Below are 19,398 nucleotides of genomic sequence, written 5' to 3' on the forward strand. Positions count from 1 at the left end.
TTTGTTCTGTAAGAAATTGAATAAGTGTTTGTCTAAAGAATGTCTAAAGAACTACTATTTAGTTAAAATAGTAGATGTGGTACTGAAATGTGATTATAATAACAGTAATAATAATACTAATAAGCCTGTCACAGCACTTTACTTAGTATTGTCAGACCGTTAATAAAATAGTGATTCATTTACAAAAGTTTAAGAGAACTATGGGAAATTCAGAGAGTATTTAGAATCAAGACTTAAATATTACTAATATATCAGAAACTTTTGATTTAAGCAGGCATACTAAAATAATTAACTTTTTAAAGAAGGGTTATCTAGGAAGCAAAAGTGAAGAAATTCACCATATAGAACGTATTATAAGCTAACTTAATTTCAATAAAAAAAGTGTAGAATATTATGAGATGGATGCAAGAGAGAGTCAGAAAGGTTTTCTGTGCCTGCCTCTCATTTATTGGTATTAGTGGTGTTAGAATTCTTTTAGTTATGCAGGCTCAAAACCTCAGTCATCTTAGCTTTTTAACCCTATGGCCCACAATATACAGTTCAACCCCCTCAGTGTGGCTTTAAAGTTTTGGATAATTTCAACTCTCCTCTGACTCTTTCTTTACTATACACCTCCATCATCACTGTTTTCAGATATTCCTATTTCTGTGTGGCTAACGTAGTAAGATTTCTTTCTGGAATTTGTGTAGATGTATTAGTTTCCAAATGTGCAGTGTGGGCAATGGATCTAAAGTATGTTTTGTTTTGTTCTGTTTTCCAGATGATAGAAGTCAAACTATACTTCCCTTAGTGAAATCATTTTGTGAAAAGTCTTTCAAAGCAGATGAATCAATTCTTATTTCCTTATCTTTCCATTTAGGAAAACTATGCCATGGACTATACGGTATGATGTATCCTAAGAATTTCAAGATTATAGATAATTTTTTCCTTTTTCTTCTACCTTAGTCACTAAACTTCAGCTATTTAGTTGTAAAATCTTTAAGTGTGTAAAATCTTTGGAGATCTTAGAATTTTGGTAGCATAATTTAAACAAATTTTGGGATGACTTTTTTACTAATGGAACCCATAAAGAACAATGACAGAGTAAAGTAGGGATAACCCTTTAAATTTATGAACTTTTTATGTGTCAGTTGGTATATGATAGAAGAAGCTCTGTATATTAACTATTGGTACATCATAAATATACCCTTATTAATAATTTGTTGAATAATTAATATATAATATGAGAGTTTCAGCTCAGAATGTAGTATAACATCTATAACTCTTGGCATTTTGAATATATTACTCAGTTCTTAGCTTACTGTAATAATGTAAGCATCAACTAAGTTATAACCATCTAGCATAATAAAACATTTTTTTGTGGATTGTACACTTTTAATGGGTGGTTGAAAAACATATTGAAATTTATAAAGAGTTCCTAGCTCCCTAAGATAGTTAATGAATGTGGAACCAGTCTATTGATCAAAAATATTTTGAATTTACTTTGCCATTTTTCAGATTCAATTTTCAAGCTCCTCTGCAGACACATGTCTTTTCAGCAGGCAATTTAGAGTATTTACCATAAGTAAATAGCAATGATGGCCACACTATTATTATTATAGTGACATATGCTGTAGAAATTAATGCAGGCATAATTCTTGCATTGCATAGTTTATACTATTAAAATATTATTAAAATTAATATAAGGTAAAACAGTACACCCTTTAGATTTCTTAATAATAATAACTCTTTCCTCCTTCTTGCTGTTATTTATGATCTCTAACCATTTATTTAAATATTTGGTTCTCATTATGTTTTTATTGTACTTTGCTTTTGTCTTTTGCTTTGTTTTCAATTAAAATGTTGAACAAATGTTTTAAATTTCTCTAGGAATTTTTACTCCAGATCAACACTTGAGATTTTTGGAGTTTTATAAGAAACTTTGTACATTAGGTTTGCAACAAGAAAATGGACACAATGAAAACCAGGTTCCACCCCAAATCCTAGAGCAGGAGAAGAAATATATATCAGTACGGAAGAACTGTGCTTATAACTTACCGGTATTATATATTTGTATTGATTAAACATTTTGATTATTACTTAAAATTATGTGAATAGATAGTATTAAAAATATTGCTGTATTTTACACCTGCTGTTTAGCATTATGTCTGGTATATATAGTAGGTGCCTAGTAAATATTGGTGTAATTTACATTGACCTCTATGTATAAATTAGAATTACATGCGTACATTTGGATCTTCCAAATATAATTTTTTTCTGTGATTTTGTTTTTATCTTCAGCTTATGATCACATAATTTACAATTTTGTGCTGATGATCTCTTCTCCTCTACTTTAATCCTTCTAGTGAGCTGGCAAAAGCACCAATACCAATCACACATATATAGCAATTCTACAGTTGCTTTTGAAGAGCTGTTTAAGACAGTCTTGAATTATAACTTAGTCTGACTTGAAGAATTCACAAAGTTTGCTACTTTATCTTGTCATGCTGAATTTTAAAAGCATCTGACCTTATAGATCCTCTATAAAATGTGAGGTGTTAAATATTCTTTATTTGGTATTATACACAAACTACACTACAGTGCCTTTCATTCAGTAAAAGGCAACAGTTTAGATATAGGGAATTTTAATTAAATTGGCATAGTTAAGACCAAAAAGATAAAATGGACACTGCCAGCTTATCTTCAGACCTTGCCTTTTAACAGGCTAATGAACACAACTTGAAACACAAGTCAGTCTTCCTGTTCTAAGAGACAGTGAAGGGATTTCCTCAGTATTTAAACATATTAATACAACCAATTCTATAAATCTAAATGTAAAACCAAGCTCCTACAGGTTTTGAGATGGCACTCATCATCTCTGTGAAAAGTTGAACCTTACGAATCAAAACCAATCTTATTTTTAGAAGGGGAAATCAGTGATACTAACATCAAAGTTCAAAAAGCTGACCATGTTCATTTAACCACAAGCCAATCTATTTAAATCACTACTGCCCAAAAGAAATGCTCTGTCAGCCGTTCATTCATGATCTGAATTCTGGTGTATGAGATCAATTTAAATATGGTACACATAAAAAAAGTCATGAGACATTTGTAATAAATAAGGCAGTGGCCAACTATTACTCATTAGTGGCTTTTTTTGAGATAAGCTATTAATTCTGCCCTTTCTGCGCTCTTCTTAATGCCAACGAAGATCATTTTTGTTCCAGGGATGTACTTGGGATTCTCCAGATACTCCATCAGTGTAGCCTCTCCCCAGGTGATGTCTTTGTTCTTGTTGGCATCGGTGTAAGAAAATCCAGGGCCCTGACCTGTCTTTTGCCCAAACAGACCATGGAAATTTGGCCCAGTCTTGTGCTTGCCTCCCTTTTCCACAGTATGGCACTGGGCACACTTCTGAACAAAAATCTTCTTGCCTTTCTCAACATCACCCATTTTTAAATCGCTCTTTCATCGCGCTCCACACGAAGGCCCCCACTCTCAAGCTGGACTTCTCGCTCCCAAATATAATTTTTAACTAAATTATAATTTAGAGGACATGATTTCAATTTAAGTGAAACGATTATGATATTATGTATTGATGCATGTGTTTCTCTCCCCACTCATCTTCTCCTTTCCACCTCCACCAGGCCATGATTGTTTTTGTCGATCCTAAAAACTTCCACATGGAACTCTATTCTACATTCTTCTGCCTTTGTCATGACCCTGAAGTACCAGTCAGATACACTATTGCCATTTGCTTTTATGAAGTAAGTCTGAAGAAGTGATACATTTGTTGTTAATTCTATCTGTGTGCACTAGATGATTATTTGGTATTTTGTACAGTTCTGTTTATAGATGTATTATAAAATATAGGCTCTATATCTCTTTCACAGTCTAGTCCTAAATCTTATTTTAAAATTTTCTTAATTCTCTTTTTAAACTTTTATAGAATTTACATAAATATTACATTTTTATCATTTATTAATCCATTCATTCAATGTATTTATACTAAATGCTTACTTTAAACCAACATTGTGGTGTGGGTGTGGATGTGGGTGTTGCAGATTTGGAAATAAAGTCAGTTTTTATATGCTTTACAATATTTACATTTTACTTTGTACCTAAACTTAAGAACTTAAGAAGAGTGGAAAATTGAGAGATTGTTTAAATTGATTAGTTTTACTGCAAATGTATCATGTTTCATGAGTATAACTTTTAGATTCAGCTATTACAACAACTCTCCATAATATAAGAGCAAAAGTGAATTGAAACTTTTATGGATTTAATTACCCTTTAACCCTCGATGTTGAAATTTGGGGCATGTTTCTTGAATAATTGCAGTAGATGTGTAAACTATAACTTGTCAACTTCAAAACTGTAACATAAAACCTCCTTATAAGTGCATAATAAACTGTTTCCTTTCTTTATTAGAGGTATAATAAGTATTCTTATCCTCAGTAAGACTATTTCACCCCCTTCCTTGCACTATGTTCCTACATCAAGCATTGTTAGATTAACTTCCTTTGAATAACATTTTTTTCTGGTATGAATGAAATGTTCATTGTGCAAAATCTAGTAAATATTCCCTTTAAATGGTATAATTAAGTAAAGTAATTCCACTGTTGCACAGTTAAATCATCTTTATAAATATACATATAGAAATATGCTTTTGGAGGAGGAGAGAGGGCAGAGAGCACTGGCCAGCTGAGAGAAATATTGTCTCTAATATGCACTAAGGGGGTATTTAGGTGTGGTTACCACGCCTGCTTATATTTTTCTAGTAGTCTCCAGAGATGGTTGCATGAGATTAGAGTCTGAGAATGCAATATTTATGTAAAACGAGAGCTTCTGATTATGTTGATTTATTTATTTTTATTCTATATTTTAATTTTTTTCCATCACCGTTTATCCCCCTATACTATCCACCTCCACCCTCCACCTCCCACAATCACCACACTGTTGTCCCTGAATTCTTTCTCTTTAATTATGTTTATTTATCTCATCCCCTTAATATTTCATTTTTATTTATGTTTTAAAGTGGACATAATATGTGAACACCATAAAAATAAACATACTGAAATGTGTATACAAAAATATTTCACTGATAGGAATGAGCTTGGAAAGCATTGGTAGTTATTTGCTGGGTGGCTAGTTTCCTTATTTTCACACTCATGCCATATAGGTAGGTGAATACTGATACACTGCTATAGTCTACTGGTGGATTTAAATTTCCCTAACTGTTATTGCTAGATTCTGATCATTACTTTAGTATGTTCTGACTTTATTCTTGTTTTTATTATTTTGAAAATATTTTCAACAAGTCAAAAAACCACCCTGTATAAAGGTTTTAAAACATTTTCTTTATCAGGAACTCTTTTTTTCCCCCCAAACAAAACTTTACTCAGAAGCCCAGTATGTAAAAATAAATAAATAAATACAGGTGAAGAGCAAACCGGTGTATCTACCATTGTTTTTGTCTGGAAGGAAAAACAAACCTGTTCACAAAGGAGCTGGATTAGTCTAGACTCTCCCAATGCCTCTCATGCTGACTGAGGTCTACGATGGGAAAAGTCTGCTATGTTTTGCTTGCTCAGGCGTTATCTCCACCCCTGTGCCACACTGTAGGCCTTCAGTAGCACTTGCCTCTTTCAGAAGCTCTGAACCGGGGTGAATGCTCAGATGCCTAAGATGTCCTGTAAGACCCTGAAGGCTGTTCCAAGACTTCCCAACATGCACTAGAGGCACCAATGGGCTTATTATTGCTGTGATATCAAAGTTACAACTCTAATAAATTCATTTTTCTGCACTTCTAATGCCATATGTTCATTTCCTCCCCCCCATATGTCTATACACTTCAGCATGTTATGAAGCAGACTATAAAGCTAGTTATGTATGCAATTAATTTTTCTAGAAATATTAATTTTATATTTATGTTTTAACCTAGTCTCATCTTAGAAGAAATATCTAACAGGGATGTGTTTTGAAGAATTACTATTATAACCTTTATATGTCTAGTAGAGTCAAATCTGAGAGACTTTATTGCTACATTTTAGGTGTCTAAACTTCTGAATTCTGGAGTATATTTAATACATAAAGAACTAATAACATTATTGCAAGACGAGTCACTGGAGGTAATATCTTCTTACTCTTTGTTTTTTCCTTCTTTTTATGTTAAGTTTGAATACATCAGTGCCTTTCCCCCTGCTTCTCTGAATTGCATGAACTCTTTCAGCTGACCAGCCCCAGAAGCTTGAAGTCCATTTATCACTATTTCATAGACTGGAAGTAGGGAAAGACTTTTAAAAAGATTAGGTTTTAAAATATGTTCAGTTTTAAAATATATATAGGTATATATATTTGTTCAGGAAAATTTTGGAAATGCCAAAAAGTAGATTGACTTTTAAAAGAGTGAGTACCTTTAATTCCAGTCACTATTACTATTTTGTTAAATTTTTTCATTTTCTATTTTTTCTATATAAAGGTTTTTATTTTACACAATTGTAATCATGTTATATCACATTTTATATCTTTTTTTCTCTTAGCATTGTTTTTTGGAGTGTACTTGTGAAGGCTTTTTTTTTTTTTTAATATATCTTTATTGATTTCAGAGAGAGGAAGGTACAGGGAGAGGGAGAGACAGAAACACCAATGATGAGAGAGTCATTGACCGGCTGCCTCCTGCACGACCCCCACTGGGGGTCGAGCCCACAACCCAGGCATGTGCCCTGATTGGAATTGAACCCTGATCTCCTGGATCCTAGGTTGATGCTCAACCGCTGAGCCCTGCCTGCCAGGCTACTTGTGAAGGCTTTGAAATACTTAATTTTGATGCTATAGTTAGTATATTCTCTCAACCTACATGACTACCAGCTTGTTAAAGTGCAGCTCATCACCACTTAGACATCACTAAGGGTGCTTTTCAAAACTGTTTGAGCACATTGGTTGATGTGTAGAAATAGCTGTCTCAGATCTAGACCATTTGAACACATCAAGAGACAGGTACACTAATCTCTTGATAGTTTGATAGTTTGATAGTAATAGGTACTGGTACTGTGATCAATACAGTTGATCATGTTTCTAAGACTCTTCAGCAAAAAGATGTAAGAAAAGTAGGAAAATAGAAACCTCTAAAATGTTGTTTGGTAAATAACACTATTTCTGTATAGGAATTGACATGTGAAATTAACTAATCTAAGGTTAGAAAAACATTGTACTTGCCACAAAGTAATCAATATCTCTATTAAAAGGTACTGGATGCTCTTATAGATCATCTTCCAGAAATCCTAGAACTTATGTCTACTGGTGGAGAAAGCAATATTCAAGAAAATAAGGTAATCCCCATATATCAAAAAGTTTCTGAATGTTGTAAAATATTACCTTTCTCTACAGAGTTGTGAGGAATCAATGAAAGGCTGCATGGGAAACATTTAAAATGCCACGTAGTAGGTGCTCAGTAAATGTCAAAGTTTGAACAGTTTGAATTTCCTCTACAGTTCTTATACTATGATTTTTATTTGTTGCCCTTGGAGTTTACATTCATATTTTCAGTTTTTATTCACATTAATTATTATTCCAAGAGTAACGACTGATAAGGACAAAAGAGTAGGAATTTAGAAAGTCAAAGTTTGCTGACAGTGAAATAGAATAAATTTTACTTTAATTAGAAGAGTTGTAAGAGTCCCAGTCTCTTTCAAAATTTTGTTTCCAGTAATTAATAAATTTTACTTATGGATTTTTAAAAAGTATTTGATTTAATCAGATTATTACCTCCCTGTAACAACTGAGATGCCTCCTAAGTTCTGAAGTGAACAAGAGCATTTCTTTCCCTGATGTATTGTTAGCTGAATAATCTGGCTGAGCCCTGCCACTGATTCATTTATCGTTGATTCTTTTGGTGTGTTTTCTTTTTCAGTTATCTTCTCTGCCCGACTTGATTCCAGCACTCACAGCCGCTGAACAGCGAGCTGCAGCCTCTTTAAAATGGAGAACCCACGAGAAGCTGCTACAGAAATATGCCTGCCTGCCTCACGTCATATCAAGTGATCAGATTTATTATCGGTTCTTACAAAGAATGTTCACGATCATGATGACAAATGTGAGCCCCAAACCCTTTATCTTATTCTTTGAACTCACACCTGAGTTTGGAATGACTGCCAAATTTTTTACGTTCTTGAAATAGTACATCAAACTCAGTTCACTGCATTCTGCCCAGAAAGATGTTTTCTTGCCGGGTCCTTGAGGAGCCATTGATCGGCTGCCTCCTGCATGCCCCCGCTGGGGGTCGAGCCTGCAACCTGGGCACGTGCCCTGACCAGCAATGCAACTGCTATGACCTAGATCATAGGTCGATGCTCAACTGCTGAGCCATGCCAGCCAGGCTGAAAAAATTTTAAAGATACAAAAAGGGCAGAAAAAAATACTATAAAGAACCCTCATATGCCCATCACCTAGATTGAACTATTGTTAACATTTTGTCATGCAAGTGCTCCTCAGCTTATATCCCAATGAACCCGTCGTAACTTGAAAATATAAGTAAAAAATGCATTTAATACACCCAACCTACCAAGTGTCATAGCTTAGCCTACCTTAAATGTGCTCAGAGCACTTAGATTATCCTACAGTTGGGCAAAATCATCTAACACAAAGCCCATTTTATAATAAAGTGTTAAATATCTCCTCTAACTTACTATGTATTGCTTTTGCACTACTGTAAAGCTGAAAATCCTGTCAAACCATCGTAAGTCGAGGACATCTGTATTTGCATTTTCTGTTTCACTGTGCTGAAGAATTTAAAATTATAGATAATATATTTTATCTCTAAACATTTCAATATTCATTTCTAAAAAAGGACATTCTATATAATCTCAATACAACTATTACATTTAGCCAAATGAACAAGTATTCTTTAATATCATTAATATCCAGCCCATTTAAAAATTTTACCAATTATCCCCCAAATGTGTTTTACAGTTGTTTTATTCCATGCTGAATCTAATTAAGGTCTATATATTGTCTTTGGTTGTTACATCTTTTAATCCAGAACAGGTCCCCCGCCCCCCACTTTTTTATGATGTTGAATTTGGAAAAGACTTAGTTGTCCTGTGGAATATTCTAACTCTGTGTTTGTCAGATTGCTTCTTCATGGGGTTAACTTGTTCATCTATTCTCCATGTTTCTTGTAAACTGGAAGTTAGATCTAAGGGCTTGGTGAGTTTTAGGTTAAACATTTTTGACAAGAATACTTCATAAGTGCTACTGTGTATTTTATGTTGCAGTGTATCTGAATGGTTGTCCCTCTATAAGTGACCCAAGGATGGCTTTGCAGGTGGTAACAGCTTTGTTGGTTCATTTCAAAATTGTGCTTTCTCTCTTGTGATTTGCTTTGTAATCTGAAGCTGACACCCAATTTCCTATAAATCTTTTACCCATTAATTTTAGCTTCCATTGATAATTCTTACCTGAATCAGTTATTTCATTAGAACTTGCAAAAGAGTGATTTTAAAAAATTCTATCATTTCTTCTACATTTTTTTATGACATTCTTTTGTGAAGAAATGCTCTTCTTTACCCACTTGAGCTATTTGATCACCCTGAAATACATTTTCCTTTGTAAAGACAGGGTGAACTCTTAAGTCTTTCCCTCTCTCAGTTTTTAGAGCTAGGAGTTGGTGCAGAAGCGACTTTCATTGGTGACAAATGAATTTTATTTTTGGTTTTGTCTCTCTTTTAGACTAATTTTTTTTATATTAAATAATGTTTTAACCAATTGCAGCCATTCTTTGTGTGCTAAGATTGTCCCAACATCTTTAAGCTTTATGTACTTTTGATATGATTGCATTTATCTCTGATTTTTGACCCAAAAGCTAATTTACCTTTTATAATGTATATTATATACTGTAAGGTACAAAATATGCATATTTTCATATGAGTAGTATATATTCATTTGAAACTCTATTAGTATATGCAAAATGAAACAAAAGAAGAACATGTTTTTATTTAGTTCATGTATCTAAAATTTTTAAAATTCCCGTGGTATTTCTGTTTGTGCACTACTTGTATTTCCTGGTCTAATTTCTAGTGAACATTTTCTTTTTACATTCAATATATTAAAAATACCACTCAGAATAATACCTCATGCAATGGAAACAGCTTGTGTAAAATATGAGACCAGGTAGCCGGCAATATTCTCTCAGCAATGTAAAGTTTTATTCTATTTGAATTTCAAAGCTACCCACTATAATAATCTGGATCTTCAAGAATTGAATATTATAATACTTATGTAAGTCAAGATGATGAACATGAACTTATACTGGACACAATACAGGCTGGGGCAAAAGTAGGTTTACAGTTGTTCATATGGGAAATAATACAATAATTACTCAATAATAATACAAGAATAAACTGTGTTTCTTGAACTTGCAACTGGAAACCTACCCTGTATATCTGGTTAAGAGTTTTTTCTCCAATAAATACTTTGAACTCAAACCTAGTAGAGGTGGATGGTTGAATTCATTTAGAATTGAGGTTGTTACCAGTGGTGTGACAGAGATTCAAAAGACAACAGCGTTTAGTACCCTATTAGAGTGACATGGTGTCCTTTGGATTCTAAGCTCTATCTGTGTCATGGACCAGGGATCTCAATGAATGACATTGAGGTTGAAGAGCCAGAAATGGGCCAAAAGGATAGAATATACCTGATCATGGGATCTCTAAATTTATATTGTAGAAGTGGCACATTTTTGGTGATGTACCTGACTTAGGGAATGATCTAGCAAAAGTTTGTTGAATAAACGAGTGACAGGTCCAGAGAATGACTAAGAGAATATATTTGGGGAGGTTGTCACCTAAGATGAAGGGGCAAGGAAATGACAGTTAAATATGAATCAAATCTGGATGGCTTGGAAATGACTGTGCCAAATTAAATTAACTTTGTAATGTGATGCATTAGTTGATTTGCCTGGATGATGTTGACATTAAATTATGAAGACACCTCCAGAGGAATATGAGCACAGTGATTTGAGAAGCATATAGCTATACTTTTACTCAATAACTTCAAATTGATTTGTGGGGCCAAATTATTCAGTATATACGCTAATATACTGGTTTAATTGTCTTTCTTCTCTCTTCAAGAAAGTCTTACCTGTCCAAAAGGCAGCTTCACGAACTTTATGCATTTTTCTACGTTATAATCGTAAACAAGAACAGAGGCATGAGATCATTCAAAAATTAATTGAACGTGAGTAATCATTGTTTCTTTCTTTTCTTTTTTTTTTTTAAAGTAAACAAAATGGTTGGCCTTCGTTATATTTGACTTATGTATCGTTTTACCATGAATAGTTAGGCTGTTTTACAGTTAATTTTTTTGGTTTGTTTTAGAAATCTTTATGACAGGATCAGAGCAGTGTTAAATGAAAGTAATAATTACTCTGGCCTTTTTTGTGTGTGAATTTCTATACTCGAGAAATTAAAATATGTATACTTTTGTTGAAAGCCTAGTTTCTCCCCTAATGAAATAGAATTTGGAACTAAAATATAAGCAGAATATCCATGAATCTGAGCATTTATTTTATGTTTCTATTTTAAATATTAACAGAGTGAGTATTTTTTCCTTGAATAGAGTTGATAGCACACAGAAATATGAATCTGGTGAACCTAGGTGGTTTATAATATCTTTAAAAAATTAAGTCAATTAACAAATGCAAAGTTATTTTAATTTGCTAAGGGCCAAAATCAAGACAGAAACCTTTAGTGAAAGTGTTAATTCTAAGAACAGTGGCCTACATCTACTTAGTGAATTTGTTAATTATTGTATACTTGCTTTGACCATAATGTCTTAAAGCTTTTATTAAACTGTTGTCCAGCCTAAGTGGGTAAAGGGATTTTCTGGTTATTGGAGTTTACCATTTTAAGTATGGATTGCTGCTTTTCAAAAAATTAGAGTACATAAAATTTCATTTATGAAAAGTTATGCTTAGTATACTTTACTCTTTAGTTTTTTAGTCTATCTTAATTAAATTTTTATTTTTCATTGGGTGGGACCTTCCATTTAAAATGTTTTATTTATTAATTTTTATTGATAGATTTGAGAGAGAGGAAGGGGGGAGAGAGAGAGAAATATTGATTTGTTGTTGCACTTACTTATGTGCTCATGGTTGATTCTTGTATGTGCCCTGATCGGAGATCAAGCCTGTAACCTTGGTGTATGGGGATGACCCGCTAATCAACTGAGCTTCCTGGCCAGGGCTAAAATTTTTTATTTTGAAAGAAGATTCTATTTGGTTTTAAATATTAAGAATTATTCTTTTGAACATTTATATAAGGTAGAAAAATATCCTTTAAATTTGATCTGAATTATTTAAATAGTACTGTGTTTACATACGACTTTATTCACTTCAAAGCATTTTTACGGAAACAAGAGGAAGAAAAGTTAATTTGATTGCTAAAAGATTTTGAAGTTATACATATGTGCATTTGAATTCTAGCTCTGTACTTACCTGCTCTTCGATGTTAATGTCTCTGAATCTCAGTGTCCTTATCTTTTATGAGGGATATATGTGCTTATCCCATTGGATTGCTTTTCAGGATTAAATGAGATAATATGTACTTAGCACATAGTGGGTGATCAAAATAGTAGATATAGTCGTTCAATATTTACTAAATGCTAATGGGATTGAATGCAATGTTTAGTAAATTTTTTTCTGTTTTTTTTTTTTTGTGTGGTATTATTAATTTGGGGGAGGGTCTATATACCTGGGGTATATAATGTGGTTTTTTCTCTTACCTCTTGTATTTGATAAACAAATTGTGGGTATAAAGAAACTTGACATGGGTTTTGTGTGTCTGATTCTGTCATGTAATTTCGTGTAGGAAAAATTAAACTTATGATAAATTTTTGTTGTTGTTTCTAGAACTGGGCCAAGGAAAAAGTTATTGGAGTAGACTTCGATTTTTGGATACCTGTGAATTTATTATAGAGATCTTTTCCAAATCATTTTTCTGTAAATATTTCTTTCTACCTGCTATTGAACTGACACATGATCCAGTAGCAAATGTGAGGTATGGTTACCAATCCAAGAAAATATTTGAAAAAATGGTATTTTAATGCATCTACTATAATGAATATATGCAAAATCTTTTTCTTCGTCAATTAAAAAATCAAGTAAAGAATTTATATTTGCTTTGAAATTCTTGGTAGACTAATTAATGGAGCTTCAGTTGGACTCGGACACTGTTTCTAGTCTTTTATTTACTGGGTTGAGAGAACAATAAGTCAGCGCAAGACTGGCAGACTTCTCTGGACCCTTGGGTACACACATTGGCATCAAGAGAAGGTTGAGTAGATATTCTTAATTTATCTATCTTCTAAGACTAAAGAAAAAATACTTCAGAGTTGAACTGGAGTGGATCTGTGCATTTTTAGGGCCCGATTATTCATAGAAGTAGGGCTGCTTTGAAGTCTCTTTCTTGCCTTTTCCGATGTTCAGTTGTCTTACATTTTTGAAATCCAATAGATGTTAATTGCAGTTGATTAACTGTTTGATTAGATGGAACAGGCCTGAAAATGGTTTGCTTATAAACTGCAAAAACCCCAATAAATATATTTTGCCCTTTTTTCCCATCCCAAAATAAGCATATTATTTCTTCCTTTTAATTGTGGTAAAAATACATAACATAAAATTTACCACTTTAACCATTTGTAAGTGACTAGTTCAGTGGCGTTTAGTACGGACACACTCTTCCATGAGAGTTATTTGTACATTGCGTAATGAGTTGAAGAGAACTTTAGCAGCTCAGCCATTCGATTTCTGTGTTCTGTGCTCCATGTCTCTGTTCTGAACCTGAGGACCTCAGGTCTGTAGGGGGGAGAGACACAAAGTCAGGTACCAAATTTCCCTGGACAGAGGAACTCCAGAGCACCCTGCTGAGTTTTCACATGCTAACCACATTTAGTTTTATGCTGTGACTTATGTATGTGCATCTTTTATAACTCACATGAATTGCAGGCAGCATGTTACACATTATAACACTTATTAACACGAAGAATTGTCAAGACAATAAGTGTAGACTGATAGTATTGCTGTTGAGAGAAAATATACCAAGAAGAATCTTCGAAGATGTTGAAAAGTTCAACCTGAAAATGTTGTGAGCATCGTTTAAGGGGAACAGCTTGAGAGATTGGTTTTTATATTGTATTCTTAGTGTGAGGAAATACAGAAAGCGCTGCTGCGTTGGCTGCAGTATTTTGTGCATCTCTTCTGTGCTGTATAAATGAGAGGTGAGGTTTCCTTGACTTGAGGTTTAAAGTAAATTTAAAGAACCAGTTGGTAATTCTTTAGAATTTAGCTCTTGCTAAATAAGTAATGGATCTGACCATATTGTTAACATTTTGCAAATTGAAGTTGTGATTGTAGAAAGGCAGCTTTCAATGTGATGAATTATCACTTTCCAGGCACTTGACAGAAATTATTTGAAAGGAAATGGTATCATCTTTACTCTGGGCAATGTGACTAATAACATAACATTGGCTCTAAGAGATAGCAGCCTGCCAATGAAAAAACCAAATGAGGATTTACTGAATATCATTCTATGAAATTTGTTTCATCCATTTTCTTAGTGTCTAATTCATAGAGTGTTCTGAGATAAACCAGAGATAATATACATATATAATGTAGTTTACCAGAAAGGTGTTGTCCCTAATCTCAAAATCTATAATTTCACAGACCCCCCATTCTCATAGAGATGAACTATTACTATAGTTTGTGTAGCTTCTGCTGAATATATGGTTGCTAGGCCTGACTTGGGTTATAACGAATGAAGTGTGCATACACTGTTGTGTTTGCTTTTCATTAAGTGAGTGTTAAAATTTAAATTCATTGAGTCTAGACAATATCAAGGCTGGAAGAATACTGTTGGTATTCAAAGAAGCCTTCTCTTGAACTGTGAGAAAAATTCTCTTGGGGGCACTGGGACATCTTAGAGAACATATCGCCAGGCTTACAGTATCCATGGTGAGCGCTGAATGCGTGTGAGACCATCATAGCCGCCTGCAGAGCTGGGAACTCAGAGGGGGAGCTCTCCTCGTTTGGGTTGAAGAGGAAGCAAATCTTGCTGCATGAGAAGAGCCCTAACTGATGGCCCTGACAAAGCGCCCTGAAATCCACAGGCATGGGATTTAGCTGCCATAAGGTTTGGCACAGAAATAAAAACAATATCTGGAGAGCATTCAGATGGATAAATGAAACAGCAGCCATAAAACGGACAACTGTCTAGCATCCCTCTCCAAAGCCAGCCTACAAAGCAGTGGAGTTTGAGCTGAGCCAAGCAGAATGTTCCTCTGAACTGCCTCCTCCCAGGAAGGCTTTCTGCACTTTCTTGGATTCCCTCTCACCTCTTGGCACTCTTCAGTCTGCTTGTTGCTTCTAGACTGTGACTGTGCCCCAGACTCTGTCCTTTTACCTCTTCTATTCAGGCTGCACCCCTGGCTTACAAATCATTTATATGCTGAAGATTCCTGACTCAGCATGGACATCTACCCTGAACAGAAGACTCATTGAACCAACTGCCCGCTCAGGATTTCCATTGAATATCTAATAGGCACCTCTGACTTAATGTGTCCAAAATAAACCCCCGTCTTGCTCCTGAGGTCTTCTCCATCTCAGTAAATAACCATTTCATCTTTCCACTTGCTCAGGTCAAAACCTTACCTCCTTTCTGTCATTCTACCTCCAATCCCTCAGCACATCCTGCCGCTTACAAAATTTGTTCAGAATCCAACACTTCTTACCACCTCAGCTACCATCTGGTTCAGACCACTGTTATTCTTGTCTGAATTACTAAAAGAGCCTCCCCTGTTGTTTCCTTTCTTCTGTCCTTGACCACCTGCAGTCTAGTCTCAACACAATTGCCAGATAGTACTTTCACAGTGTTGTCAGATCATTTCACTCCTCTGCTCAAACCCTCCATGGCTTCTCATTGCCCTTAAAATAAAAGCCAGTCTTGAAACTGGCCTGCAAGGCCCTGGATGAGCTGGCCTCCTACTACTGCTCAGAAATATGCTAATCTCACCTTTGTGCTGTGGTTCTATCCACTGTAGCCAATTTGCTAGTTTGGGACAACGCCTAGGCAGGCTCCCCCTATAGGACATTTGCTCTTACTGCAGCCACTGCCTGTAATGTTCAGATGGTCATGTGGCTTTTTTTTTTCAGGTCTTTGCTTAAAAGTCATCTTTTCAGTGAAACCTTCACTGAAACCCTCTCTGACCACCTGTTTTAAAGTTGTAGCTTGCCCCCCTCCTCTGGTACTCCCCGTCTTCTTTCCCCATGCTATTTTTCCCTACAGCACCTACCACTGTCTGGCAGACATTTTCCTTAGTTTACTCCCTCTGCCTAGACCCTCCTAGCAGGTAAGCTGTATGATAAGCAGAGGACTTTGTGTTTTTACTCACAGTGTACCTTAGCACCCCGAATAATGAATGCTTGACTCGGTATAGGCACTCCATAAACATTTGTTGCAGAATAAATGAACTCTCAGGCTATCTACAGCTGGGATTTGCTTTCAGTTTTATGTTACTATTACTATTCAGTTATTAAATTTAAGTGATAAATTTACTCAAAAGTAAATAGTATTTAATTTATTTTAGAATGAAACTTTGCTACTTGTTGCCCAAAGTGAAATCTACTCTGAAGATCCCTGCAGATAAACATCTACTTCAGCAGTTAGAAATGTGTGTGAGAAAACTTCTGTGTCAAGAAAAAGATAAAGATGTTCTGGCTATTATAAAAAGAGTAAGTATCACACTTGCCACAACATTTGCATTTCTTGCATTAAGATAGTCTTAATTAGCCCTGGCTGGTGTGGCTCATTTGGTTGGGCGAAAGGTTGCCGGTTCGATTCCCGGTCAGGGCACATGCCTGGGTTGCGGGCTGGATCCCTGATAGGGGTTGTACAGGAAGGAGCTCATCAGTGTTTCTCTCTCTCCCCCTCCCTTCTCTCTTTAAAAATCAATCAGCTATTTTTAAAAAAGAGATAGTGTTAATTATATCTTCACTATTTTACTTGATGGGATGGCACTATGTTAAAATATTTATTTCCTTGTTAGAGTAGTCAGAATTAGCTGATTTGGTTGATGGGTGCTACAGTTGGATATGAACATTGGCACTTAGACATTAAACTTTTATTACTAGTAATATAAGCTCTACAAGAGAAAGTGTGGCACATGTTAGGTGCTTAGTAAGTACTGTTCAACTAATAAATACTTCATTCACCAGACTTTATTTACAAGCAGTTCTAATTTGGGAAAACGTTGTTAGTAAAATGGGAAAGTCACATTTGATAGACACTTAGCCATGGAGGAGCCCTCCGAGTTAATTCAGTGTCTGACTTTACAGAAGGTCTAGACCGAGAAATATTAAGTGTCTGCTCAAGATCATATTAGTGACAGAAATAGGACTAGAGTATAGATCTCTTACCCTGAGTGCATTTTTTTTCAATAATGTAACATTGTGTCTTATGGTTTTTGTTTTGTTTTGTTTTGGTATGTGATTTTATTATATGGATTGTTTGGGAATGTTGGAAAACTATAAAACAGTAAAAATTTCGGTTTGTGAAGTCAAACCTTAAAATACTTGAGTCTACAAAAACTCTTTTATGCTCTATATATAGTTAATGTTTTTATAAGATTAAGTCAAATTAGCCCGGCCAGGCGTGGCTCAGCGGTTGAGCATCGACCTAGGATCCAGGTGATTGGGATTCGATTCCCGGTCAGGGCACATGCCCGGGTTGCGGGCTGCAGCTGATCAATGACTTTCTCATCATTGATGTTTCTCTCTCTCTCTCTCTCCCTCTCCTTTCCTCTCTTTGAAATCAATGAAGATATATTTAATAAAAAAAAAGATTAAGTCAAATTAAAGTGGTTGCTTTTATGAATCTGAATGTGAACTTCAGGACATGTTTTAAATAACAGCATTGATTTGAGAAAAAAGAATTCTTTGTTGTCCCCCTCCCCCCTTGGAAATCATTGTTACATGAGGAACATTTTAATAAAGTGATTTGATAATTTACTATTAATTAATATAATTTATTTTATGAGATGTGAATTCTCTTCATCAACTGAAATAACCAGAAATACTGAGTGTCTGGACATGCATCTAAATTTAAACACACGCACACACACACATTTCTACCAAATATTTCTGACCTTGCCATTTAATTACAGAAGTTTAGGCAATGAAGTTAACATGCTAAAAATAATAAAATAATACACAGAAGAGGGTTAGTTACTTCTCTGAATTTATCAGCTTACCCCATAAGCTAATCCCATAAATAGATACAGAAATGATATAATTAATGGATTACTAACCTATAATGGATTATTCTGGAGTACAGCTCTTATTTTAAGTATGAAGTCAATCTGTCCCATAAAATTCTATAGTATAATGTTATCAAATTGAAGTGTTGGTATAGGATCCTTTGAGAGAAGCTATACAAAGCTTGCAGATAAAAATGGAACACTGACTCTAGTTAGTTTTGTTAGATGGGAAGTAACTTTATCTTAAAAGATATTTCATGGCATAAATTTTTATAAATTTCAGCATAAAAATAAAGCTTTAAATAAATATTATGTTTGCAATGGATAGCTTTGGCATATGAATGTGTAGATGTACCTTATTTTGCCCATTAGAGTTACTTCTGTGGAGAAGTACTCTGCTCTCTCAGAGACAGAACCCTCGGGTAGATGCATCATTGTTAGACTGAAATAATTTGTTTCAGATTAATGTATTCTGAAAGACAAATACTAAATTGAGAGAATGCTTTCAGAATCAAGTCTTTTCTATTTGTTAGAGTGCCATAGGATCAAAAGTTTTTCTGGAAAGGAAAGGAATTAAGAATTTTAAGCCAAATGATAGATTACTTCATATATATAGCTAAAAGATTTTTTAAAAATTTAAGTTATACTGTATTTCTGAAAATTCAGAACAGTAGCACTGGGAGTCATTAGAAGTTAGTTAAATGGCATATATTTAGTATTTAAAATATTCCTCTAGATTTGCTCTTCTTACAGTTAAAAACTTTAAAAGTTTAAATAGATCATGGCATTAATATAGGGAGACTGATTAAAAATAAAAAATACAGTGTAGAATTGGGAAGAACTTTAAAAGCTTTCTAATTTAGCCTTCCACATAGTGCAGAAGTCTCTTATTTGAAACTCTCTCTGGAAAAAGAGTCTTTTGTGAAATGATGGTTGATTTACTTATTGTTGAATAACTTAAAAAACTTTCTTTACAGACTGTGTTAGAGTTGGACAGAATGGAAATGTCTATGGATGCTGTAAGTACACTCTCTTTACCTTATGTTAAAAGGCATATTTAAAAGTTGACATATACACATCCTTCATGTTTGACAACTTCATTTTAAACTTTAA

At 34.3% G+C, this 19,398-nt stretch overlaps 1 protein-coding gene and 1 pseudogene across 2 annotated transcripts in view; one reads left to right on the forward strand and one right to left on the reverse strand.

Annotated features, from left to right (window-relative positions):
• The window catches only part of PPP4R4 (protein phosphatase 4 regulatory subunit 4), a 74,428-nt gene that overhangs the window by 42,767 nt on the left and 12,263 nt on the right, over window positions 1-19,398 (forward strand). The window contains exons 9-18 of the mRNA XM_081132997.1: window positions 761-883; window positions 1,870-2,039; window positions 3,627-3,746; window positions 6,033-6,110; window positions 7,227-7,310; window positions 7,892-8,074; window positions 11,109-11,214; window positions 12,887-13,034; window positions 16,618-16,762; window positions 19,263-19,304. Of these exons, the coding sequence (XP_080989123.1) occupies window positions 761-883; window positions 1,870-2,039; window positions 3,627-3,746; window positions 6,033-6,110; window positions 7,227-7,310; window positions 7,892-8,074; window positions 11,109-11,214; window positions 12,887-13,034; window positions 16,618-16,762; window positions 19,263-19,304 (1,199 nt within the window). The remainder of the gene's footprint in view (window positions 1-760; window positions 884-1,869; window positions 2,040-3,626; window positions 3,747-6,032; window positions 6,111-7,226; window positions 7,311-7,891; window positions 8,075-11,108; window positions 11,215-12,886; window positions 13,035-16,617; window positions 16,763-19,262; window positions 19,305-19,398) is intronic.
• On the reverse strand, window positions 2,936-3,438 carry LOC308557099 (cytochrome c pseudogene; annotated as a pseudogene). The gene has a single exon. The product of its transcript is annotated as a cytochrome c pseudogene (transcript).

Source organism: Miniopterus schreibersii, assembly GCF_964146895.1.
Source record: "Miniopterus schreibersii genome assembly, chromosome: 1".
NCBI classification, from domain to species: domain Eukaryota; kingdom Metazoa; phylum Chordata; class Mammalia; order Chiroptera; family Miniopteridae; genus Miniopterus; species Miniopterus schreibersii.